Here is a 26,736-nt window from a genome sequence, read left to right as displayed (position 1 = left end):
CCCCACCCTGGCCTGTATGTAGCACTAACTTTTCTCGCTGTGCAGGGGTTCCTGGGAAATTAAGGAGGAATTTATACAGGGCCCAGTAGCTGCAGGTCCCTTGGGCAGGAGGAGGCATTGTGTGCCCAGCGCCACATAGCCAACCCAACCCTGGTCCCTCAGGTCTGCCCAGGGCCATGGAGGGGAGTGCAGGGGACAGAAAGCCTCCTCCTGGAGGGCAACATGAGGCTGGGGTCTCCTGGGCCCTTCTCCCTGGCATGGCCTGAGGAAGACCCCGGCCTTCTGCTGAATCCCTTCCTCTGACCTTCCTTAGACTCAAACTCAGCCCTCCTCCACACACCCACTAGGGCTAGAGAATCAGCCCATTTCAAAGATGAGGACCCTGAGGCTCAGAGGGCTCCCAGATTTGGCCTCAGTTCCCCCATCAATGGTGATTTTTAGGCAGGGCAGAAGCTCACAGAAGATGGAGCATCTGAGGTGGCCCAGCTGCCACCTCATCCATTGGGCCCCCCACCAGAGGCCCAGTGACCTGAGGGCCACATTGCCCACGAGCACCCCAGCACAGTGGAGTGCAGTGGAGGCAGGAAGCAGAGTTGGGGCCCAGAGGCTGCAAATCCCCTGAGCAACCTATGTGGTCTCCCTACCGACTGGGGGGCTCCTCCAGGGCAGAAGCCACCCCTGGTGTCAGTGCCAGGAAGTTCAGCCAGGCCACTCTCCCAAGCTCAGGGCCCGTCCTCCTGGGTCGCCCACTTCTCCACACCATCCAGGCTGGAGACCCGGCTCCCATCCCTGCCCAAGCTGTGCCGTCTCACGGTTGGGCAGCAGCTCAGCACGGGCTGATGTGGGGCCAGGACGGCAGACTGAGTCCTCAGCTCTCCTCCCCAGATCTGGGGCTACTGCGCGCCTGGGCGAGTCACAGCCACGCTGGCTGCCCCCTGCCCGGCTGTGCTGAGCCTCTGCCGGCTCCCAAGGGAGAAGGGCAGCAAGCACCGGTCACCCTGGAGAGGACCTCACCTCACTCCAGCCCTGCCCATCATCTGACCCAGGGCCAGAGCACGGAGCTGAGGGCGCCAGGCAAGGGGCAAGAGCAGCCGCACGATGGTGGTGACAGACTTTCTTTATAAACATCTGGAAGGAAGTCTTCTCAAGATGTCCTGTTGGGGTGGGGGTGGTGGAGCTGCCTGGCTCAGAGCCAGGACCAGGGCTGCACCTGGTTGAGGAGGACACTTAGGCCTCAGAGAGGCCAGGCCAGGCCCGGTCTTTAGTTTCAGATGCTCCATGGGGTGCAGCAGGAGGGGGCCTGGGTGTCCCCCGTACAAGCCCTTATCTTTATTGTGGCTGATTGGAGGGCTGACTAGGCAGGGATAAGGGACTCAGCCCCACTGGACGCTGGGCTGCAGGGGCCAGCCCCCAGGCGGGGGTGCCCGCAGGGATGGAGGAAGCTCCTGGACTGGTGGCCAGCCCACCGGGTACTGGAAGACGGTGGCTCTGATGGGTTCAGCCCTAGAGGGAAAGAAAAGAACAGAGAATTAGTGTGGAGCACAGCTCAGGCCCAGGCGGGGGCACCCCCCTCCAGCTCACCCTCCCCACCACCCCAGCTGTGGGCAGGGGCAGCTGCCTGTATCACCTTTCTGGAAGGCAGAGTCTCAGAAACACGCAGACCCTTTGAGCCAGCCACCTCACCTCTAGGATTGAGCGCAAGGAAATAGGGGGGCTGTGGGCAGAGACTGAGCTATAAGAAATGGAAATAACCTAAGTGTCCACCTCTGGGGGACTAATTAAATATATATGCACGTCCACAGCAGAGAATGCTATGCAGCCTGCGTGAGAATTAAGGCAAACTTATATGCACTGACGAGGAAAGGTGTCATGATGTATAATACTGTGTGAGTAGGGAGAAAAAGCAGCTTATAAAATAATGTATATAGCATGATGCTATTTTTGTTTAAAGATATATAGCATATATAAATGCATAAAAAAAAACCTGGAAGACACAGCAAAATGTTAACAGTGGTTCTATCTGAGCGGTGCAATTATGGGTGATTTTTTTTTACTTCTTTATACTTTTCAAGAAAGTTTTTCAAGCACGCAAGCCTTTGAAATGAGAAAAAAATATTGTCTAAAAATTTTTTAAAAGCCTTATTTCTCATGCTACTTACTCCCCTTCCCCTTAAGGTCCACCGCCCCAGGAGCCACCTCCTAAGGCCCAGGGCCTATCTGAAGCACCCACCCTGTGTGCTCAGCCCGGGGTGGCCCTGTCCTAAGGGAGCCGCTGAGGCGCACAGGCAGCCTCCCCACCAACTGCTCCACATTCCGATCCTTCTGGACTCGACCCCCACTCAGACTGCCGCTCCAGGGCTGCTCTGCCCCTCAGGCTACCTTGAACTCACTTGGGAGTTCATGTCACCCCTGTAGGACTGGAGCTCTCCAAGGGGGAGAGACCAGGGGATGGGGTGGCGTCCATCTGCTCCCGCAGCGCCCAGAGCCGGGCCTGGCACAGGGAGCCACCCGGTGAATGCTTGCTGATGACAAACAGCCATGCTGAGCGCTATTACTGCCTGGATACTACTCTGGGCCAGACAGCACAGCCGAGAGGAACCTCAAGAATCCTTACTGAACCCCACTTTATAGATGAGGCAACTGAGGTGCATGGAATCAGTCACGGGCCCAAGCGACACAGTCTAGAATGGGGGATGAGAGGCCGGAATGCCACCTACACGTGGGCCCCAGATGTTGGCCCCTCATGCTTCTGCCCCCAGCCCAGCCCAGCCCAGCCCACCCCCAGGTCCCACTTTCAGTGAAGGTGAGGCCCTGGCAGGCTCAGGGGCCCAGTGGCCAGGCCACTGCAGGACGGGAGCGTCCCAGGCCCACTGAGAGGTTTGAAGCCTCAACCAGCCACCCCTCCTGGGCCTGACCTGCTGTCGGACCCAGAGCAAGGGCTTCAGGCAGCCCCGGTGCAGCCTCTGGGGCCTCCCGTGGCGCAAGGACAGGGGAATCCCTGCTCGGCAGCCTGCTGCCCACTGGAAAGCACAGAAAGCGGCTCCCAGCATGATTTATGGTGCCGGGGAGATTTTATAAACTCCACCAGGCGCAGAGAAGGGTGGGAATGGAGGAGGCTCCGCAGTTGCTGGAAGGGAGAGCCCCAGCTGCCAGCCAAGCCCCGGCTCCCCGTGGGGCTGGGGTGACCGCAGTTCTCCTGAGAGGGTGTGATCCATCGGGGAGCCCCTTCTTGTGAGCCTCAGGCCCTTCCTCTAGGACACAGGTCAGACTCCCGGGCAGCTGAGGCCTCCCGCCAGGAGAAGGGTGCGTTCCCCGGGCCTCAGACATGCGGGCCCTGAGGCCTTGGAGCACACCCCTCCAGTCTGCACGGAGCAGACGGGGACACAGGTGCGTAGGACTGTGCTCGTGGCTTCTCTCTTGGCCTGTCTGCCCCGTCACAGGGACAGGGCAGCTCTCTTTCACCTGTCCCCAGCTATGGTCCTAATTCAAGGAGAGAGTCTTAGGGAGGCACCTGGGCCAGAACAGTAGCACCAGCCCTGAGAGGGGTGCAAAGGGGAAGATTAAGACGGATAAAGTCACAACCTGAAGAGCCAACAGTGGAAAGCAGGGGCGAGCACTGGCCTCGCAGGGATCAGCCTGCTCACCTGAGGCTGGCCCCTCCCTCCCCCTACTGTCTGCTCCCAGCAGGTGCCTCAGGGTCGGTCTGCTGGGGCACGGGGGGGTGTGGGGGTGTGGGGGTGGGTGGGGGGGTGGGGGTGGGTGGGGGGGTGAGGGGTGGGACAATGCACCAGGCTGGGGCCCCATTGAGCCTCCATCTCCCCTTTACAAGGATGGTTAGCCTGGCTCACCTTGAGGGCTCCGCTCAGCCTGTGAGGTCAGAGCCCTCGGGTCTGGGTGGCCCCAGGTGGGCCAGGCAGCCATCTCTGCCCTGTGTCCTGGGGGGAGGACACAGACACCCAGAGAGGAAGAGGGGCCACCAGACCCGTCCCCACGAGGCGCCCACGGCACTAATACTCAGGAATAGTCCTGCAGGCCGGGACCCTGCTCCCCCAAATGCTCTCTCATGCAGCCAACATGTCCTGGGTCTGCACCAGGCTGATGACAGTGTGAGCTCAGGGCCGTGAGCGGGAGGCCCGGGGGTGGAAGGGGAGAAAGGGGAGATGTCTCAGCTAAAGCCTGAAGGATGAGTCTGACTTTGCCAGGCAGACGTGGTGGTGGTGGGGCAGTTCCAGGCAGAGGAAATAGTGTGCACAAGGTGCCCGCAAATCAGAAACGCCCCACCACACCTAACCAGCTGCCAGGCGTCCGGCGGGACTGACAAAGAGGCCAGATGGGAGAGGTGAGAAGGTGACCCTCAAGGGCCGTGGAGGCGGCAGGGAAGTTCTCCGGGGCCCTGCAAACTGGGCTGTGGAGTCCGGGTCCCCCCGACGGGGAGGAAGCCCAGGAGGGTTTCAGCAGGGCCGGGGCCAGGGAGTGTTCTAGAAGCTGGTTGGGGCTGTTGTGTGGAGGATGGACTGGAGGAGCAGAGGCAGGTAGGAGACCAGGAAGGGCTGCCGTGACGTCTAGGAGAGCCAGGGTGGGTGAAGGGCAGAGAGGGCACTGTTGCCACAGGGCTGCCTTGATGGTAGACTCAGGGAACAGAGAGAGGCAGCCTCCTGGCTGCAATCCACCCCCCTGACCCCGCGGAGTGGGGGCCAGGGACGCAAGGGCAGAGCCCAAAGCCTGTGGGCTGCAGGGGGTGGGTATCATTTTTCATGAGACCAACCTGAGGGGAGAGGGCTGAGGAAGACCGAGGCTGTGATGGCAAAAGCAATGATAAATGGTCACCTCCCTCCTAACAACCTCCTTTTCTCAAGGCTGGAGTGGCCTGCTCTGCCCAGAGAGTAATTCATTTTGGCCCCAAGCCCTCAGGAGGCAGGTGGACTTGTGCAAAGGCACAGAGAACAAGTGGAAAAGCAGGTCCCCTGGAAGGGGCCAGGTTGGGTGGTCAGCGGGAGAGGAGCCCAGGGGATAGGGTTCAGCCTAGGGTGGTCCCCAGTGGCAAGCTCTATTCCAGTCACTGCCATCCCAGCAGCCGGCTACTGCCACTACCACTGCAGACTTCCGGCTGCAGTGGCCAACCACTGCACTGGCCCTTGGCCAGCCCTAGACCTGGTAACAGAAGTGGCCCAGGGTCCAAAGCCAGGGCAGGGACCTAAGCTCTCTCTCAAGTGACAGCTGAGTGCTGCTAAGGGTAGTAGGTGTGTGACCAAGGCAGTCACAACCTCCTGGAGGGGAAGAGATTCCTCAGCTACAAACCGGGGGCACCAACCCCCCTAAAGGCCGGGGCTGAGTGCCGGGCACACCACAGCATCAACACACCTGATTATCACGTGGTCACCACTCTTCCTGCGACTCTGGGCCCGTCATTCAGCCTCAGTTTCTCCATCTTGTGCCCTAGTCCTCTGAGTCTCATGGTCACAGGCACGCTGCCTTAGAGAGCACAGGGACACATCTATCCCTAGGAAGGGACTTCAGGGCACCCATCTCTACCCACCCCCACGCCCCCTCAGCCCAGCCACAGGGTCTCCCTGAGCCCTCGGCACAAGCCCAGGGGGTGCCCAGGCCTCTGGGGCTCACTCCCAGCAGAGGAACCATGGTGGCGGAGCAGGGAGGCAGCTGGGTCCAGGGAGTGGGGGAGCGGGGAAGCCCCCAGAGTTCTCTGAGTGGCCTCAGCCCCGAGCTGGGGTGCAGAACATGGGTCCCTGGACCAGTCCCGAGGGAGGTGCCCACACTACCAAGATCACAACCACTTCTGACAGGACCAGACGGAAGGGATGTCACATTCCAACACAGGAGTCATGACTGTACTATATATTTTCAAGGTCGGAGGACAAACTGGGCACAGATTTAAAAACAATTAAAGTTAATTTTAAAATAGCTTAACAAGCTCTCCTCACTGAGGCACGGAGAAGGCAAGAAGCTTGGCCCTCATCTCCTGGCGGAGCCTCAAGGGAAGCCTCACCTCTCCCACAGACTGTCCCAGCCAGGCTGCTGTCCCATGAGGCCACCGGGTCCCAGTGCAGGACAGGAAAGGAGGCAGCCCAGCACGGGGTGACTTTACCAAGTCAGGCAGGTCACAGGCACATCCTTTAGCCCTTTTCCTCCCTTCTCTCTCTTTCAATACCTGGTAGAAGACCCCAGGAGCCCTGGCTTTGGTCTTGGCTGTGACCTTGAAGAGGAGAACCTGGGACGGCACACAGCACACACCTGTGGGCTCCTGACCCAGGGTGCTCCCAATACAAGGGGTAAAGCGCACCCTGTCCACTTATGAGCGTCCTGAGTGCTGGGCCCAGGCAGCAGCTGGGCCAGCCCCACCCCAGCCCCCTCCTCGAGGAGGCAGTGGGACAATGACAAAGAGCCTGTCACATGCCTGTGCAATCCCAGCTGTGCCTGCTCCGAGCTGTGTGCCCTTGGACAAGTCACATCATCCCATGAGCCTCACTTCCCCTTCTGCAGGGTCGGAGCAACCATGCCTATCTGGCAGGGCCTAGAGGGGACAGTGCGGTGACTGGCTTTCTGGGGCCTCAGTAACCACAGTCAGGCCTCTCCCTCTGGCAATGGACTTGGTAATGTGGAGTCAAGCTGGCTTGGCCACCTGCCCCCTTCAGCCACTGCAGATTCCACTAAGGCAGGGGGATGAGGCCTAGGCCAGGAACCTTCAGGCAAGTGCCCTTCAGCCTCTGGCCAGGGCTTGGGGACCCAAGAGCTCCCGATGTGGCCCTCACCTGAGGAGTCCTTTCGGGGCACCTGTGTCTGGTCCCTGGGAAGTTCGTAGAGACAAGGGCAAGCTGGCTGGGGTCTTGCAACTGGAGGGCATGGGAGAAGTGGACCCACAGGGCCTGTACCTGCTGCTTGGGGCCGAGCTCAGCTGCTGGGCTCTCTTCTCCAGCCAGTCCTCCACGTGGACCTCAGGGAGCTCGGTGACGTCTAGTGGCCACTCCCTGGCCCACCTCTCCTCTGTGGGGATAGAGAGACAGGCAACTGAAGGGCATACTCACCCCCATTTGAACCCCACACTCTCACAAAGCAGCTGGAACCTTCCAGAGGCAGGGGGGTAGGCACGGGCTGGGAGGCCAGGAGCAGGTCCTCTGGCCTGTCCCCATCCTGCAGCCACCTCCCCAGGTAGCCCCTCTGGGCCTCACTCTGCTTCCCCATGAAGTGAAGGCAAAACACTGGCTGCCTCCCAAGCTTTTTGGAGTTGGACACAGGACAGTTGAGAGCCTGGTCCTCAGGAGGGGTCCAAACCTGGGGTCAGGGAGGCAGTGTGGGCTGCAGAACAGGGCAAAGCCTGCGCTCTCCCACCACGAGCCAAAGGCTCTGAGAGACCATGGCTGGAAGAGCTGGAGATACAGCTGTCACCAGGACTCGCTGGCCTGGCCCATAAGGCCTCACTTCCACCCTGGGAAAGCTCCTAGAAACCTGTGTTTGTGGCAGGGCTGCTGCTACACTGTCATCAGATCCCCAGGGCAGGGCACTGCCCACAGGGTCTGACTGGTCGGAGGGGAGTGAGGCCTATTGGTGGATGAGGGTGAAGGCCAGGCCACCCCAGACGCTCGCTGGCTGCCCGAGGCCACGTGGACAGAGGAGCCGCACTGGATGGGGGCTCACATGAGGCTCAGTTTCTCCATCCATTCAGTGAGGGGCTGCATGCGAAGATCGATAAAGACCATCTAAGTGGGAATTTCCTTATCTCTAATTGGAGCAGTAGGAAGTGAATTTCCCAAAGGCAGACATGCCAGTTTCCAGAGGGAAGCTGAACTTGCCCTTCCCTGTAGTCCCCAGGCCTGAGCATCCTGAGGGCAGGGAAGGTGCTCTCTTTATCCCCTTGTCCCCAGAGCGCAGTGGGGGATCTGCCAGGGGCCGAATAGGGGCTCCAAACACGTTGCCTGATTGAGGAAGGGAGGGTGGGTGTACATGAATGAATGCCAGGCTAGCAGGGCCCAGGTGGGGCTGAGGCACACCCTCGGGACTCCTGGACAGGAAGCCATGCGTGTCACTTTAAACCCAGCCAGGCACATGGATGGGAGCTCCCTGGCTCCTTCCCCACTCATGCCTGGGGTGGTTTGAAAGCAGTTCCTGATGCCCTGGATAGCCCTCAGCCTACCCCACATGGCAGCCACAGAAGAGGGGGAAGGGGGGAGACACAGGGCAGCATTCCCCTACATCCCCCCAGCACCCACCCCTGCCCAGCCCAGGGTCCCAGTGAAACGCACCCTCCACCTGCATACTCAGGTCCTGCAGGTCTCGCTCTGACATGTGGGAAAATCTGCAGTTGGAGCCAAAGTCGCACTGGCCTGCAACAGGAGGAGAGAGTCACTTGCTGCCCGGGATGGACTCCTACCATTGAGCTGAAGGGCAGCCTGATGAGGGGCCACCAGAGTTTTAGGGGCAGGGTGTTAGGGACTAAGGAGTAGCAACTCCAGCCCTGAGGAAGAAGCTGGACTCTCTCTGGCCCAGCCATAAGAGCAGCCAGCATGGCCTGTCTGGTCCACTAGGCCCTGCTCACAGCCCTTCCCTGGCCGGGGACCAAAGTCCACTGAAGCCTTTCATGATTGGGTTCCATAAGCCTCTGCAGGCTTGTCTCCTGTTACCTCCCCTTGCCCTGGCCCGTAGCCCCGACTAACTATGGGTGGGTCCCTGAGAGGGTTCTGCTTCCTCACACCCCCGCCTTGGTGCCCCCTGCCCATGGCAGGGGGTGGGGGGGGGAGGAGAGCACAAGTAGCTGGACTGTGCCCCAGAAAGGCTTTAATGGCAGCTTTGTCAAGGAGGTACCAAAGTCCAGGTTGGCTTTCCAAATCTCAACTGGGGAGACCAAAATGTTTCTCAAAATAACAGGAGACTAGGGGGAGGAGGGATAAATTGGGAGATTGGGACTGACATATCCACACTACTATATATAAAATAGATAACTAATAAGAACCTGCTGTATAGCACAGGGAACTCTACTCAATACTCTGTAATGGCCTATATGGGAAAAGAATCTAAAAAAAAAAAAAAAAGAGTGGATAAATGTGTATGTGTAACTGATTCACTTTGCTGTACACCTGGACTAACACAACACTGTAAATCAACTACACTCCAATAAAAATTATTAAAAAAAATAGGGCTTCCCTGGTGGTGCAGTGGTTAAGAATCCGCCTGCCAACGCAGGGGACATGGGTTCAAGCCCTGGTCTGGGAAGATCCCACATGCAGCAGAGCAACTAATCCCGTGCACCACAACTACTGAGCCTGTGCTCTAGAGCCCGTGTGCCACAACTACTGAAGCCCGCGAGCCTCTCTGTGCTCCGCAACAAGAGAAGCCACTGCAGTGAGAAGCCTGCGCACCACAATGAAAGAGTAGCCCCTGCTCGCCGCAACTAGAGAAAGCCCGCACACAGCAACAAAGACCCAAAGCAGCCAAAAATAAATAAATAAATAAATTTAAAAAGTCATAATAATAGGAGACTAGAGGTGTCCTAAGACAGCCTTGCCTACCAGCAGCGTGTTCACATCAAGGTGCAGCCCATGGGGAACGGCAGCCCCTGATTCGCAGGCCTGGTGCCCATTCTAGGGGCAGCATGGTCTCCTGAGGGGAGCACAGCCATTCACCCCGCTCTCCTAGGCCAACAGCAGTACCTCTCCTTGGTGCTAAGCTCCCTTTTACACCATGTTAATCATCATGGCTTTCCTCTTTGCCTTGGCTGCTAGGAAACTCAAGGCCAAACCCTTAGAGTATACAGGACCTCAAGGCAAGCATGGAGGAGACTAAGCATTCTTCTGGCCTTGTCTTATTTTTCCTACCCTTATTTTCATCTGCCTTTGGCTCCTTCACTTACTGAGGTTTTTGTCTCTTTGAACTATATGCATCTTTATTAGCTGCGTACTGAGCAGTGAAATCAACACCCAGCGTCCTTTGTTCTAACCCTGAAGCTTCTCGGCATTGTCAGGCCTGTTCCTGTCTCCAGCCCTGCCTGCTGGGAGGGAGGGCACAGTGGAGGTCGGGCACAGTGGAGGTCAGGCTCCCAGGCTAACTTAATCAGCCAGTCTATTACACCTATTAGTATCTCCTGGATTTACTTGCAATCTCCCAGCCCTTGCTTGTTCTGGGTAAGCTGATAAAATCACATTCTAGGTCTGAAGAGCTGAGGACCAAGCCCTGGATGTCATAAGGCACAACCCCTGGCAAGGCCCCTGTTGACTGTGTCAAGTCAGCTGACACACCAAGGCCACAAAGCGGGCTCAGGCGGGAGGGTGGGGGGAGGCTGTGCAGAAGTCCAAGCAGACCAGACAGGGCACGCTGGTCCCTAGGGGGACCTGAACGGAGTAGAACACTTTACCTGTCAGTAGAAACTTCCTGCAGGGCCGCTTGTTCTGCTCATCCAGCAAGATGGCAGCTGCATCTGCGAGGAGAGAGGATCTGGGTTCAGACTTTAGCTGCACACAGGCACTTCCTACCACTGAGATCAGGGAAGGAAAGAGGTCCTCATCCACGGAGGAGTGTAAGAGGGGATGACCACAGGTAGGGATGCTGGGCAGAGGGATCCGAGCTTCAGGTGACCTCAGCCCCACCCACCCCACGTAGACCCAGCCAAAGGCCAGGGCCAGGTTTGAGGTCAGAGACTCTCAACTTTGCACAGTAGATCATATTGGGAAGTGTTTTTTTTTGAAGTCTTGGTACCAGAAGAAGACTTCTCTGTACTGTCTTTGCAACTTCCTGAGACTCTCTAATTATTTCAAAATAAAAACCTAAAAAGCCCACCAGTAAACCCCAGGGCCCAGGCATCGCTCCATGGCCAAGGCTGTACCCCACCTCCCTCTGTTCCCCTCTCACACTAGCCACTGGCCTCAACAGGACTTCCTGGCAATCTTTCTGGATATGAACCTTAACCCCGGTTTCCTCCGATTTTTCCTACTTTTACTTTCATCATATAGGTACAGTTTAAATCTTGTATGCTCCTTGGTGGGCAAGGAATCAATCAGTCAAAATCTGTAAGTGAGTGAGACAAGTGAGGAAGGTGCCCTGACTCAGAGGCCCTCATGTCGCCCTGGAGGAAGGAGAGGCCAGGTCTGAGCTGTGCACTTTCCCCGTCCATCTGCTGCCTTTTCTAGAGGCTGCTGGGGTAAAGGAAAGACCATGGGCTACTGAGTCCAGGTACACAGGACCACATCCACCAAATGTCACCATGACCTCCACCTCAGAAGTCTAATGGCTGTTGAAAGCCTTATCCCACCTGACTTCTGACTTCTATGCTTCATTTCATGGTGTTAGCTATTGCTTTTCACTGGATTCCAAAGTCACCGAGTCAAAATAGTTCCCCTGGTGTTTCTGACCTTCACTCTAAGAGCCCTCTGGGTCCTCTGCTCTTCTTTGTTTAGATTTTCTGTTACACTTTCTTGTTTCTTTCCTAAATTTATTCGGAAGTCAAACTCATCTCTGCTGGTTACTCCAAGATGGAGACCTCACCACTAAATTCCTACTTAGCCCTCAAGTCAGACTTTCCAGCTGGAGCAGGTAACAAGCATTTCCAATCGAATACTCTCCAGGCCACGTCCAAATGGAGTGAGGGGTTAGGTGGGCTCCTCATTAACGAGCCCTGACTGGTAGATGAACTCTAAGTCTCAGTTTCCCCATATGTAAAATGGGAGGAAAATTCTCACCTGGTAGGGCTGCTGTCAACATTTAATAAGATAACGGATGGAGAGAGCACAGGGCAGAGGAGGTCCCACATTAGAATTGTGGGAAAGTGGGGCTGGGAACGGCTTCAGCATCATGGTCCCCGGGTGATGCTAATGTGCAGCCAGGGCTGAGAGCCTCTGGAGTGGCTGCTCAACAAACAGGAGCAGTTCTGACTCCATTTCCTCCTCATAAACCCACCATTTACATGAACATCCCCATTTTGCAGACGGAAAAACTGAGGTTCACACAGGGAAAGGGGGCACACACATAAGAAGTGGCAGTGCCAGGTCTGAACCCTGGCCTGTGCATCTCAAGCCCCCACCCTTTCCTGTGTGGTTGCTGATTTCCTGGTGGCTGGTGAGTAGCCGACTCTGAGGGAGGCTCCTCACTTCCTCAGGGCTGGCCTGCTGGGGTCGAGAGTTAGCTATCAGAGGACTTACTCCCGGGGCGGCCTGCAGGAGCGTGGGTGGGCCAGCAGCGTGGGGAGAGGGTCAGCACTGGACTTGTCAGACTCAGCCCACCCAGCTGGTGCCAGAGGCTTTCCCTGGGGAGGAGGGCTGGTGGAGGGCGTGTGGACATTGCCCAGGGCCCCACTGGGGTAGGACAGCTAAACTGGAAATGGGGCTGAGTCTGAGTCTTAGACAAGGGGCCCTGGTGGGGTAACTCAGTATGGGAGAAGAGTTCCAGGCTGCCCAGCATCTGGCTGGTGGTTCTCAACTCCAGCCACATGGCGAATCACTAGGCAGCTTTTAAAGTATACACAGCCCAAGCCCATCTTTCTCAGGTTCTGTTGTAATTCATCTAAGGGGAGGGCATGAGAATTGCTAAAAGCTCCTTAGTGATTCTGAAGTGCACCCAGGATTGAGAACCCCCAGCCACAGGCCCTGCTCCTCCGCCTGGCATTCAAGGCTCCTCATGATCTGACCCTATTGGTCCTTCTCGCTTCAGCTCCCCAAATCAACAGCTGCCCTGCTGCCCTGGGTTTGTTTGCTTGTTCATTGAGATATTCATCTAACAAACATTTACTGAGCGCGTCCTGTGTGCCAGGCGCTGCGCCAGGATGAGGATTTAGTGGAGAACAAGTCAGACCTGGTCCTTCCTTCCACTCCAATAGTCACACTAATCCATGTGGATATAAACGGGGTAAACAGCCAGCACGCAGCCAAATGACCTGACCTGGCCCAGGAGTTGGAGAGGGCGTCCTGGAGGACTGTCTGGGGTGGGGAGGACAGCAGGAAAGCCATGCCTGCAGAGGGGACAGTACTTGTGGTGGTCAGTGTGGCTGGAGCTTGGAGGGACAGGTCAGCAGGGCTTGGAGGCCTGGGTGGGACAGGGGTTCCACCCAGAACACACTGTTGTAATGGGGTGTGAGGTTACACAGGAGAGGGGCCCTGTTTTATTCACCTTTAAGTCTTCAGAGCCTCTCTGGGAGCCAAGGACACGCTAAGCGCTCACCAAGTGTTGGCCGAATGCATGAGCCATGAGATAAAGGGTACAAGGCCAATCCTTTTGTGGACCCATAAGCATCGTTCTTACTTAGTAAGTCCTTACGTGCCATACAGTCATCAGGAGATTACTGAGCCCCGTCACATCCTGGGAGGGGGGGTATGGCTATTACAGCTGTTTTACACATGGCAAAGTTAGGGCTACAGTGCTAGTGAGTGACATGTTGGGACTGACATCAGGCAGCCCAGCTCCAGGGCCCATGCCTGTCCTGACCAAGGCAGATACGTTGGCACTGACATCAGGCAGCCCAGCTCCAGGGCCCATGCCTGTCCTGACCAAGGCAGATACGTTGGGACTGACATCAGGCAGCCCGGCTCCAGGGCCCATGCCTGTCCTGACCAAGGCAGATACGTTGGGACTGACATCAGGCAGCCCAGCTCCAGGGCCCATGCCTGTCCTGACCAAGGCAGATGGATCATCAGCCCTCTGAGGGTTAAGGGACTTGTTCAAGGCCATGAAGCCGGGAGCAGAGCAGGTCTCGAGTCCTAGCTGAGGCAGGGTACCCTATGCCCTTGCAGAGACTGTGCTGTGTGGTTGTGCAGGTGAGCTGGAGCCCTGGGGAAGCCTCCCAAGGAAGGGGAAAGAGCTCATATGTCAGCTTGGGGACCAGGGTGAGGTGATGCACTGCTCTGGATTTCTAAGTCACCACCTGTAAGTGGGGCTCCCTGGCCTGCCCAGCTTCCCTCGAAGTGCTGTTTTAAGGACTGGATATGGCTGGGGATGTGAGCGAATGCTGGGAACCCTGAGAAGGGGCTCGTGGCACCCACTGTTTCATCTTTTCTATAGCCCTCTTCCAATCAACCTGTACCCACGGGGCCAGGGTTCTTGGCTGAAAGTCTGGGACTAGGAACAAACACCAGGATAACCTTGAGGCCTAGCACCACACCAGATCGCAGCCCCTACTGGATTTGGGGTACAGGGAGCCTCTGCCTGACACCAGGTTCAGAGGCCTCTGAGGCACCTGGGAGACCCCTCCGCCCCTGAATTCCCCTCTGCCCCCACTCCCAGCCCCTTGCAACCATAGCCACGCCTGGTCTGCTGAGTGGCTTGGCCACCCTCCCTCACCCAAACCTGCCTCTGGGGATGGGGGTCAGGGGATCAGTGTTTTTTATTTTAAGGTCTCTAGGTGATCCTAACTCAAAGGGTTTAGATCTGCTGCCTTACAGAGTTACTGAGAAAAGCAAATGACAGACCATGGAAGGCACCTGGCATACAGCAGGCACTCAATAAAATGTGAGTGATCTGAATCTGAGTCACAGACCAGGGAACTCTCTGTCTCCCCTTCTGAGCTGCTGGGACTCAGCTCCTTCCTTCCAGCCTCTGGGCCCTGTCCTGGAATCCTGCTCCCCAGCTCATGGAGCACCGGCCCTGCCCCGGCTCATTCCAGGAGCTCCTGGTCACCCCACCCCACTGCCACAGTCCCCCTCCATTTGTCCAGCTCCTGGCGCCTCTCTCACTATGGCTCAGTGTGGCTAAAGACAGCAGAGCAGCAGCAGCTCCCCTCCAGCCAATGCTCCTAGGTGCCAGGCCCTGTGCCAGGTGCTTATGGCCTTAATTCCTTTGCCTCATAAGCCTTTCCCAGAAGCAGCTCAGTCATTCGACAGCCATTTACTGCACCCCCTGCTCAGGCAGCAGTCGGCCATCGCCATCAAACGTAGCTCCGGTCGTGGTGGCTATTGCCCACAGCCCTTCAAAGGCTGCCCTCTGCCCATCCCCCTTACCGTGGCCTCTGCAGGCCTGCACGATCTGGCCCCGGCCCTGTGGCCAGCCTTGGTCCCTACCATGCTCCTTCTCATCCTCTCTTTGGCTCCGAGAGCAGCTGGCGCTTTGCCCTCTACCCAGGATGGAGCACTGGCTTTTCCCTACCTTTCAGCTGTGGGCCCAGACATTAGCTCCTTAGAGAGGCCTTGTTCATGGCCACAGTGTCCCCAGAGCCTGGTAAGGCGTCAGAGAACGGAGCCCTCAGTCAGGATTGCAGGGAAAGGAGCTCGCCTTCCACCTGCCCTTCTGAGGGCCCATCTGCCCCAGGGGCCAGCAACCCAGGCCTCCTCTCTTTTGCTCCTCAAAGAGCCCAGCTGGCCCGCAGCGTTTCCCTGTCTGATGATAAGAAAGACTGGAGAATAGGGCTTCATCAGCCCGGCCGCCAGGCCGGCAACACCCACCTCGGAACATGTCGTACCAGAGCTTCTTGGCCTTGAGGTGCTGCAGCCCGTTCAGGTGCTTCTTGCGGTTGTGGAGGTTGTCCTGGAAGGAGCGGTCGCAGTAGTCGCAGAAGTAACGCTTCCCCATGGTCACCCCCGCAAGGTGCTGCTGCTGCCTGGGAAGTCGCAGGGCGCTGGGTCAGAGCACAGAGGAAATGCCACCACCCTGCCTGAGCACGCCCGGGGGCCAGGCCTGCGCCACGTCAGGAAGGCTCTACTTACCCACACCAGCTCGTATGAACTCCGCAACAGCCCATGAGGGGCTACCCGGGCAGATGCTTATGGCCTGAGAGGCCTCATTCCAGAGGGGTCTTTTAACAGTTCTGACACCCAGCTTCCACCCCAGGTCGGTTAAAGCGGAAACACAGTGGGTGAAGCCTGGGCATCAGCATGTTTTAATGCGCTCCAGGGAATTCTTGTCTGCAGCCAGGCTGGAGAACCACCACCTCACCCACTCTGGACAGCACCCCCCACCACCTCTGACGTCCCCTCTCCTGTTCCTCCATGCTGGCCGCACAGCACCCCCTCTCTGCTCCTCACACGTGCCAGGCACACGCCAGGCACACGCCCACCTCCCGCTGTTTGCACCTGCTGTTCCCTCTGCTGGGATGCTCCCCCCGCATACCTGCCCCGCTTGCTCACTTGACTCCTTCGATCTTTGCGCAAATACTACCTTCTCAGTAATCTCCCATGACCACTTTATTTAAAATTGCAGAACCCTCCACTTAGCTTTCCCCATTCCCTGCTTCACTTTTATCACCTTTGAAGTAATAAGTTACTTGTTATGTTTATTATATTTTTCTTTCCTTCAACAGGAATATAAATCCATGTGGGCTGGCATATTTTTGTGTTTTTGTTGTTGTTGTTGTTTTTAGGACACTCACACTTTATTTTCTACATAAAATTTACAAAGCCCCAGCCCCCAAAGTGGTGCACGGTACAGAGTAGGCAACCAAATATTTGTTATTCAACAATGAGTTAATTCCCATTTTCCTTATGGGACAACTGGGGTTCACAGAGAGGAAGCGATTTGCCCAAGGTCACACAGCTGGTAAGCAGAAGGCAAACCCCGGTGCCCTAAAATCCCGCTGCTGGTGTCCTCCCTTCCACAGCCAGCTTAAGGCTTAGAGAAGCCAGAGGGCTCAGGGAGAAATGCACACAGCTTCGCAAGGAGACCAGCTAAACACTTAGGTGGCAATCACAGAGGGAAATTAGAACGTTTCAGGGTCTTCAGATACTTAAGACCCCTCAGTCCTGGTGACCACAGCTGCCACTCCTGACCCAGGAGATCTGCAGCCATGACTCAAGGCCAGCCCTTGGGTCCCCGTTTGGTGTCACAAGACCAGAGGACAAATGGGTTCACTCAGGGCCACCAGGTGGGATCTGCAAAGGCTGAGCCCAGAATAGCCTCTCACCTTTCAGGTCCTATAGTCTGACCCCTCATTTCCCAGAGCAGGTTCCTGAGGCCAAGAGGAGGAAGAAAAGTGACTTCCCCAAGGTCACGAGGTAGCAGCCCAGGCCAGCGGCAAAAGCCCCAGACTCTCAGAATCTGGCTAGTAAAGTTAAAGCTGAGACCTGACCCACAGGGCAGAGAGATGGGGGAATACATGTTGGGAAGAAGAGAACGGGGAGAGACACAGAGACAAATAAGCCCCTGGACAGTCCAGGCAGCCAGGCGAGGGATGGAGGAAGCCGCTCCTGCGGCAGAGACAACAGCCATTAAGTCAAGGGCTGTAATGGGATCACGAACAGTCATTCAAAATGAAAACGTATAAAACCTCTCTTCTCCCATTACTGCTGAGAAACCGCATCCCAGACACGCGGACTTGATATATTAAATTTGGCAGCTCTAATACACCCCGTCTTGCCAATAAACTTATAGGAATTGGACTGAAATTGTAAGAGATGAACGTTTAACGGCCGAGTGCTTAACTAAGCCATTCATGAAGGCTGAAGCTCAGAGGAGCCACTGGCTCTGGAGCATAAAGGGGAAGGGACGGGAGGGCCAGTGGGAGGGGCGTTCCTCCAGGAGACTGATAAGGAACAGTGGCTCTGCGGCAGACTTAGCTAGGCAAAACCACACAGGGCACTGGGAAGCCAGCTGTGTGACCTTGGACCTCTCCAGGCCTCTACTTTCACTGTAGGAATATGGGGCGGTGGGTCCAACGGGTTGGCTGATTGCTTAGGGAGCAGCACACAGAAGTTTGAATCCAAATGAATTATTAATAAAAGAGTAACAGCAATACAAATGACACTAATAATGTCTGGCATTAAGCAAGTGTACAATAAATGTTATGTAATATTTGATGCACTAAGCACCTACTATGTGCCAGCACTGGGCTAAAAGCTTTATAATCCATCATCTCACTTAATCCTCAGGACAACCTGTGAGGTTTCAGATGAGGGAACTGAGGCTCCAAGAAGTGAAGTGACTTAGCCAAGATCACGCTGCTAGAAAGCAGCCGAGCTGGGCTTAGGACACAGGCAGGATGGCTCTAGAGCCCACACTCCTAATCACTTATGAAAGTTGCCTCCTAACAAATCATACTGATGACAGCTTTCCTTTACTCACTACACCCCCAGGACCATGTGGCCCCTTTAAACCCCAAGAGGTATGTATTACAACCTCATTTACGATTGAGGAAACTGAGGCCCAAAGAGGTGCTGTGAGGTGCCCCAGATCACACATCCAGGAAGGGCAAAGCAGGTCTCCAACCAAACCACCAGGAAATGAAGATCACATGCCCCTCTCCCAACCTGCCCAGCAACACCGATTCAAATGATGAGCCCCTCGGGGCTGGGCTGTGTGTGCCTGTGTGAGCGTGTGTATTTGTGTTTTCCCCTCTCTCTCACATAAACAAACCATGGGGGGCACACCAGCCTCAGCTGAGGGCCATCGTGGCAGCGCTGCCCACCCATGCCTCCCTCTGCCCACCCTGGTCACCCCTCATCTGGCACAGGGGAAGTGCTCAGCCATCCAGGACGGGTCAATGGACTTTGTGTCTAGTCCCAGCTCTGCCAGGTGAGGATGTGGCTCTGTCACTTGCCCTCTCTAGGCCTCGGTTTCCCCACATGTGAAGTGGGACGCAGACAGCTAGACCAGGTGATCTCTAAGGGCACACACACACACGTGTGTCACTTAGCACAGAGCCTGGCCCACAGGAGGCCCTCCAGAAACATTGGCCATCATCACCATCATTATTATTAGCCTCCAAAAGCCTGTATTTCAGAAAACTGAGACTCAGAACAAGGAACAGGATATCAGTGCCCAAGTGACCTCTGTGGTCAGCTATTCCATATTACAGATGAGGCAAGGGAGGCCAGTAAAGGGAACTGAGTTGTCCAAAGCACACAGCACAAGGCAGGGGTGGGACTGAACCTCAGCCCCGTTGGCAGGCTAAGACCTCTGCCTGCACAGCAGCTCTGCAGAGCCCCCAATGCCCAGGAACGGTGTCAAGGGAGCAGAGCGGCTTTAGAGGGGCCAGCACTTCCTGCCTCCTTCACAGGCCTGACCCCATGGAGGCAGAGGCCCTGTCCCTGGTTAGGAGCTGGCCTCCAGCAGGGTGACCTCACCCAGGCATCGTCCAGGTGTGAAGTTCTAGAGCTCCTGACCCAACTCCCTCCTGCTCCAGTGCCCTGGCACACATTAGCAAAAGATGCGGCTGCAGAATCCTCTGGACAGACACAGCACCGGGCCAGACACACAACTTGGCAAGCAGAGTGTATTTCACTCTGCCTCACCTCGTAGCCAGGTGTCCTTGCACAAGGCACAACCTGCACCACTGCACTTGGCAGCCCTGAGTGGGAGGTCAGGGAAAGGGGAATGGGGACAGCCGGACGTCTCTACGGCACCCAGACACCAGCATGGGGTGCTGACTAAGCTGGCCCTCTCTGCTGTGATTCATCCTCGTCCTCTGAGGCTGGCGCACTCTGCAGTGTGTGAGCGAGGTCCTGTCCGGAACACAGGACCATCCGGCCCGACTCCCTCACCAGGAACACAGGCAGTGCCACCCACCCACTCCCAGAGACTAGGTCCACGGTGGCGACAGCATCTGCTGGCTCCCTGGAGCTTCGCCAGGTGACAGGGTGGCTCCTCATGGGCACGGGGCAGAGGGCAATGCTAGTGGGACCACCCTCTGAGGTCACACAGGCCTGTGTTCAAATTCTAGCTCCACCACTAGAAAGTTATTTCATTTCCCAGAGTCTGTCCTTAGCTATAAAACAGGGACCCCGCCGCTGCTGTGAATTTACCACCACAGAGAATGGAGGCCGTTACTGCTGTTGCCATCATCCCCTGGGAGGCTCACTCCCCTCCTACCCCCAGCGCGTCCTGACCAGTTGATTTAAAATTGCAGCCAAAGTCACAGCAGCAAACACGTCTGCCCCCTCACCACCTGCTGTTTTCCATAGCTCGTCTCACACACTGATTTACTGTCACAAGAGCTGCCTCCCCACTAGAATACAGGCTCCACGAGGGCAGAGGGTTCTGTCTGTCTGTCCAACTACACCACCCGGAAGAGAGGATCAAATGCAGAACTGCTGGTGGAATAAGCGAGGGAGCCACCTGTGGAGCCCAAGGCCTCCCGCCCTTTGCTCACCGACCCTCTTCTCCACAAGCCTGAATCTGGGGACAAGGACGGGGACGAGAAGAGAGACATGTAAGGCCCCCAAAAGCAGGTCTCTGCCACCCCCACCCTCCCTGCAGGGCTTCTGTCTCCAGCAGGGCCCCCACTACCGACTTAGACCACACCTGGCGAGCCCACGGCACCTGACTGCAGGCCTCCAGGCTCAAGGAAAAGATGACCAACGAGTTGAGACGCTGTGGGGTGGAAGAAGGAAGAAAGGAGAATCAGATTTGACTCCTGTGTGCTAGGCATTCTCTTATTTAATCCTCACAGACCCTCGGAGTAGATATCAAGGCATCCACTTCGCAGATGAGGAAACAGGTTCAGAAACTCTCACTCCTATTTTGCTCAAAGCCACGACCGGGAGAGACACTGATAAGGAAGATTTCTCATCAACCTGAGTGCTGCGGGTGGGCCAGTGGTGCTGAGGGCCCCCGTGCACCTCCTGTGGAGCCCTCACCAGGCGTGCCAAGGCACATTGGAACCAGCATTCACACTGGGGCCTGGCTGACCCGGGACCCATTCTCTCCCCACCCCACCGCTCCACCGTGAGGCTGGCTCAAGGCAGACATCTGTGCTTCACTGATATTCTTGGTTGCTTTCATCACGTGCGTCTCAGGTACAGAGCTGGCTTTGGCACAAGGCTAAAATCAGTCAACAGCTTGGCCGTGGCCGGGGCTGGGATGCATGCTGTAATTATACAGGACTTGTGCTCACCACATGCTGCCCTCGAGCTTACCTGTCATTTCTTCTAATTATGGCACCACCAGACCCCAGGTGAACAGCAAACCGCAGCCAGAGGACGGCTTTACTGCACGCCCACTAGGAGCATGGCAATGTCCCAGCACCACATATGCCCGCCGTCTGGAGTTGGCGGCATCGGACCTAGCCCCTGCAGGTGGCCTGCAGACTGCCTGCTCAGGACCCAGCTCCAACAGAAGTGCCAAGAAGATCCAGATGTCTCCCCTGATAGGAGCCCTGATATGTTAAGGGTCTCCCTCAGATGTCCCAGGGTTTTGTAGCAACCACGAAGCTTTCTCATCCTGACCTCATTCACGTGTTCATTTTTTTTTTTTTTACATCTTTATTGGAGTATAATTGCTTTACAATGGTGTGTTAGTTTCTGCTTTATAAACGTGTTCACTTCTTAAAGTAAAGTATATCATCCACTCTCAGCAATATAAGGCAGTGGGGACTCCACCCACAGCGATTTCTTAACTCAGCAGGTCTGGGACAGGGGTAGGGTCTAAGGAGGCCCTGATGCAGAGTCCACAGACCATACTTGGAGAAATGCTGGTCTAAGTGGGGAGATGACAGACTGAGGAACAGAGAAGGAGGGAGTTTGCCTGAAGTCACACAGGCCACACAAGTCAGCCCTTACTGTATAGCCATCCACCCAGGCCTGAATCCCAACTCTGCCACTCGCAGGCTGTGATACTCTCGTCAAACTACCTACCCCTGAGCCTCATCTGGAAGTCGGGGGTAATAATACTTTTCACAGGAGTACTGTGAGGATTGAATCATGCATGCTAGGTGCTTGGCAGAGTGTCTGGCAAGCCAGTGCTGCTTAATGCACATCTGTGGACGTGGCAGCCAGCCTCTGTGGCACCCAATGACCCCACCTCCTGGTGTCTGCACTTTGTGTCCCCTGTTCCAAAGCATATCAGGGTTGGTCTCTGTGACTAAGAGAAGAGAGCTGAGGGATGGTATGTCACCCCCAAGATCAGGTTATAAGACAACATGGCTTCCATCCTGGTGTCTCGCTTTCTCTGATCACTTGTTCTGGGGGGAAGCCAGCTACCATACTGTGAGCAGCCCAGTAGGGAGGCCCACATGGCAAGGAACTGAGACCTCCTGCTAACAGCCAAGTGAGTGGGCTTGGAAGCAGACCATCCAGCCCCAGTCAAGCCTTCAGAGGAGGGCAGCCCTGGCTGACAGCTTGACAGCAACCTGTGGGAGACTCTGAGCCAGAACCACCCAGCTACGCCACTTCCGTATCAGATAATGTTTGTTGTGGTAAGTCACTAAATTCTAGGGTAATTTGTTATGCAGCAACAGCTAACTAATACAGTGAAATAAATGAATGGAGAAGCTAAATCACTTTATAATTTGTGATGGCCACAGGTACAAAGTGCCCCACAATGCAAAACTCTCCTGAGTCAAGTCAAAGGAGGGACCCCCTCCCACTTGCATATGCACAACCCTAAAGTTCCATGGTTCCCTTTTCAGTCATTCATTCACCAGCCAAACACACTGAGCACTTCCTCTATGCCAGACTGGGGTTCACGCTTCATGACACAGAGTCCATGCTCTCACGAGAACGTGAGCTGAGTATGTGCTGGGGATGGGTAGCCGACAGATGTGCCCCCAGTAACAGCCATAGGTAACAAGCTCTGTGCCGGGGGTCCCAAAGAGGGGCGCCTGCATCCAACAGGGACTTCCTCCAAGGAAATGATCAGAGATCATCTCGAAGATCTAGGTACCAAGTTGAGCACTGCAATGTAGCTTGTCCTGAAACCAAACTCCAAATGTCCAAGAGTAAAAAGAGCTGACAGTTATCCATTGCTCACCACATGCCAGGCAGACCGCTCAGGGTCCTGTGTAGAGAGGGGGAAGGGGTTCAATGATGATGCACAAAGCCTACCATCCTCATTTTACCCTAAAAATAACTTTGGGTAGAGGGAGCCCACAACTGGCAAGGAGCAAGAGTAGGGTGTGAGCCAACCTATTCAATGGTGCCATTAAAAATCAAGTCAGGGTTTCCCTGGTGGCGCAGTGATTGAGAGTCCGCCTGCCGATGCAGGGGACATGGGTTCGTGCCCCGGTCCGGGAAGATCCCACATGCCGCGGGGAGGCTGGGCCCGTGAGCCATGGCCACTGAGCCTGCGCGTCCGGAGCCTGTGCTCCACAATGGGAGAGGCCACAACAGTGAGAGGCCCGCATACCGCAAAAAAAAAAAAAAAAAAAAAAAAAATCAAGTCAAAGTAATACATCAACTATACTTCAGTTAAAGAAGAATCAGTCAAAGGGAACAATTCCCTACAGGGACAAAATGTTCATCCCATATTGTAAATGAAAAATGACTCATTGTCACAACAGTATGTACAACATGATACCACTTTTTTAAGGAGAAAGAACTTCCCGCCTCAACACACACATATACACACAGACACACATACAAAGACTGGAGAAGACACAAAATATTTACTGTAGTTATGTCTAGAGAATAAAATTACGATGTGCGGGATTTTTTTTTTCATTTTGTGTTTTTCTGTTTTTCTAAGTTTCTACTTTTGGCGTGTATAGTTTTAAAATTTTCCCCAAAAATTCCCTTCAAAAAAGTGGGAAATTTGTCAGGCAGGGATAAACCCTATTCCTTCTTCCTTAGGAGGCTGCCATGGATGGTTCCAGTGACCCCGTTCACCTGGATGAACCGGCCGGGGGTGGTGTTGAAAGGGATCTAGCGTAAACATTTTCCTCAGTCCAGGCTGACGGTTGATAGGACAAGCCCTGATTCCAAGTGGACCTGGCCCAGTGAAGGTCAGCTGAACCCAAATCTGGGCTCCAGGAGCTTCAGGATGGAGAGAGTTTCTCACCAGATAGTTAGAGGTCCCAAAAGGCCAGAGTTTCCAAATAGGAAAGGCAAAAATAGTCTGAAAGAGGCTCTTGAACCATATACCCTGACTCATATAAACACCTCTGCCTTTCCCTTCTCTCCCCACCACCAAGTCTGGGCTCCAAATACCATGTGACTCTCTGTTACCACTGCCCAAGTCAGGTCTCACCCCTTCACATCTGGACCAGCCTCCTTAGTTCAGCCCACCCTTGGCAGCATCACATCAACCCTCTCAAAACAACTCCTCAAAATTTTCCATTGCTCCTGGTGAGGAGCTTATTAAAAATGAAGTCTCCTGAATCAGATCCTCAGGAATTCTGGCTCAGCAGATCTGGAGAGGGGCTCAGAAATTTGCATTTTAACCAGGGACTCTAGCCACCCCCAGTAGGTACCCCCAAGAAATAAAAGCCTGGAGAACTGAGCTTCCACTGTTCATTGACCTCTTCATCCCCTGCATCCCAAAGGCAGCCTTTGCTGAAGGCAGTCACTCTGGGTAGACACAGCCCACAAATCTGTGTCCCAGTCAGAAACTGGTCAGACTATGAACCACCTCAGTAAGCTGAAATGGTAACCCCGACTTGATGAGAATGCTAAGCACAATTTGTTAGAGTGGATAGAAGTGTTTTCTTACTGGCTAAGCATCCTGTCACACTCCAGGAAAGCTTAAAATTGAAAACAGAGGTAGTAGACTAAATCAATTATTGTACTAATGTTCCTGTCCTAAGATTATTAATAATCAGTGTCTACCTGGTGCTTAAAAGTATCACATTGAAAAGAATTTGACATGTTGAGTATATAACAGAAAAGCACTGTGATTCCAGTTTAAAATATAAAAGTCAAAATATGTAGTTAGGTAATTGATAAAGTATCTGTCAGTAATTGATATGAAACTTGTGATTCTAAGTTGAGGGGTCAGCAATGGTTGGAAACACTGGCTGCACGTTAAAATCACTGAGGTGCTATGAAAGCTACTAAGGGTGCCCGCCATATCCTAATTTCTTGTCAGAGATGGAGCCTGTATTTTTTGAATCCCCCGACTGAGAACAAGTTGACAAAACAGAATTTGACTAAGTTTGTTAAAAGTATTGAAAAGTATTAAAATTTATTACATTTATAAGGTTAATTGATTAGATTTTCTAGTAACTGTTTAAGTATTCTGGGGAAATTATGCTTGTTAGGTTATATATCTGAAGTACTTAAAAAGAAAATCAAATATATTAAATGTATAAGTGGACTTAAATGTGTAAGGGAATGTAACTGAGCTGAAGATAGGGCTGAATGTTTAAAGGAATTTACTTTGTTCAAGTTGAGTTCAAACATTAATCAAAGGGAAAGTTAAGGTCATTTTTCTAATTTTTCTAGATTTATGTATAGAATAATAATTTCTAAGTTGAAATCGATGGCCTAAAGAAAATTAGATTTTTAGAAAATTGTTGCTCCAAAATGAGAATGAACTAAAAAGGCAAAAAAATAAAACAAGACCCACCTTAACTCCCTGTGGTCTTCCCTACCCATCTCACCTAAAATAATTCCTCCCTCCTCTGAACTCCTCATCTGGGAAGTTATCAGCAAGATATAAGTATTCTTTCCCAGAAGCTTCACAACTTCCTGCCCGAAAGGGCTACCAGGACGCTTTGCAAATAGAAAATAACCGCATGGTGGATATAGAGCATTTCACGTTTTTCCTACCAGTCCCCAAACAAGGCATTACTGTTGCTTTTACAAGTCAGAGGCAGATCCAGGTCTCGAATCCAGTCCCTGGTTTTCAATGCCACACGTACGCCAATGACTTTTATCTCTGGCTCAGGCCTCTCCTCTGAACTCCAGATCCAAATCCCAATTGGCCTCTGGACCCCTCCATTTGATGCCTAAGGGGCAGCTCAAACTTAATGTGGCCAAACAGAACTTAAGATCATCCTGTTGATTTTAAGTTGCTGAGGTCAAAACTTTGATGCCATTCTTGAGTCCACTTTCCTGTAAGCCCTTACATGCATCTGTCAGCTTGTTCTGTTTGTCCCACCTCCAAAAATACATCCCAAATCTGATCACTACTCTAATCCACACCCTAATCTAAATTACCACCCTGCCTCAATTGACCCACCACAGCAACTTCCCCTCTTCAGTCTGTTCTCCAGAGCAGCCAGAAATGATGACATTAAAATGTAAATTAGATCATGTCACACCGCAGCTTAAAACCCTTCATTGGCTTCCTAGTGCAATTAGAAAAAACTAAGACTTTTTACCACGGGTTACAAGGCCAGATATGAGCTGACCTGAGCCTACTTCATAGTCCACTCTACTTTTTTCCCCCTCAAACACCCCAGGATAGAACAGCCTCAAGGCCTTTGCACCAACGTTTTCCTGTTTGAACGGCTACCATTCACTCAGGTCTAGGGTTAAGTGTCGCCCTGGGGCCCACCTTGTCTAAAATATTACCACCACCACCCCCTCCCCAATCAACCTTTCTTCAGCTCTTCAAAGCATTACTTGTCATTACTGCACCTTCCCATCTACCCATACACAGTAGAATGGGCGCTCCATGAAGGCAGGGACTTGTTCACCGCTGGGTCCCCAGCGCAAGGCCCAGAGGCACTTAGAAAACATGTGCTGGACGGCCCTAGTCCTCCAAAGTCCTTGCTATTTCTATTCCCAAGAAGGAATGAGTGGATCTAGGTCTCCTGCCTTCCAAGCCAGGATTGCCAGCTGCGAAACCCAGGGATGAGGGTAACATGAAGCATGGGCAGAATCGCCACTTCCCCTGAGGCTGGGCAGAGGGATTCAGTCCCCAGGACCCGACTTGTTCCACAGGCTCCAACTCTAGCCCTGGACTTGGGGCTGACAGAGACAGGACGCGGGACAAGCCTGGGACCGGGCACCCAGGCCTCGCTCCCCTATCCACTCCGCATTCCGTTTAATAGTGTGGCCCGCCGCGGGGCTCGCGGACTTAGATGGAAGAGCCCAAGCCCTCCCGTGGGGGTAAGGACACTCGCCCTCGACGTCCCGCCAAAGTAGGTACCTGGCTCCGCGGGGCCCAACGGCTCTGAGCTCCTCCTCCTGCTTGCTGGGATTTGTAGTCCTTCCTTGGGTA

General features: G+C 54.4%; 1 protein-coding gene across 3 annotated transcripts; it reads right to left on the bottom strand.

The window, feature by feature from the left end:
• Positions 1-55: 55 nt before the first annotated feature.
• On the bottom strand, positions 56-26,736 carry ZMAT5 (zinc finger matrin-type 5). 3 transcript variants are annotated; one of them, XM_079942484.1, is made up of 6 exons: positions 26,665-26,736; positions 15,369-15,523; positions 10,361-10,423; positions 8,256-8,336; positions 6,888-6,999; positions 56-1,503 (listed from the first exon to the last, which is right to left on the bottom strand). In XM_079942484.1, exons 2-6 carry the CDS (start codon positions 15,493-15,495, stop codon positions 1,374-1,376), a joined length of 513 nt encoding a protein of 170 aa, XP_079798610.1. In that variant the 5' UTR covers positions 15,496-15,523; positions 26,665-26,736; the 3' UTR covers positions 56-1,373. The 3 variants fall into 3 exon arrangements, with proteins under 3 accessions (XP_079798610.1, XP_079798611.1, XP_079798612.1); XM_079942485.1 differs by having other exon boundaries at positions 15,369-15,541; positions 26,665-26,715; XM_079942486.1 differs by lacking the exon at positions 26,665-26,736 and having other exon boundaries at positions 15,386-15,458.

The sequence above is a fragment of the Stenella coeruleoalba genome, assembly GCF_951394435.1.
Source record: "Stenella coeruleoalba genome assembly, chromosome: 14".
NCBI classification, from domain to species: Eukaryota; Metazoa; Chordata; class Mammalia; order Artiodactyla; family Delphinidae; genus Stenella; species Stenella coeruleoalba.
The sequence above is the reverse complement of the archived record's forward strand: the minus strand, read 5'-3'. Positions and strand labels throughout refer to the sequence as shown.

Coding starts and splice junctions, on each gene's coding strand:
- ZMAT5 (XM_079942484.1), bottom strand. CDS start 15,495: ATGGGGAAGCGTTACTTCTGCGACTACTGCGACCGCTCCTTCCAGGAC. Junction 10,424..15,368: donor CTGGTACGACATGTTCCGAG/GTGGGTGTTGCC, acceptor CTCTCCTCGCAG/ATGCAGCTGCCATCTTGCTG. Junction 8,337..10,360: donor CAGGAAGTTTCTACTGACAG/GTAAAGTGTTCT, acceptor CTCCTGTTGCAG/GCCAGTGCGACTTTGGCTCC.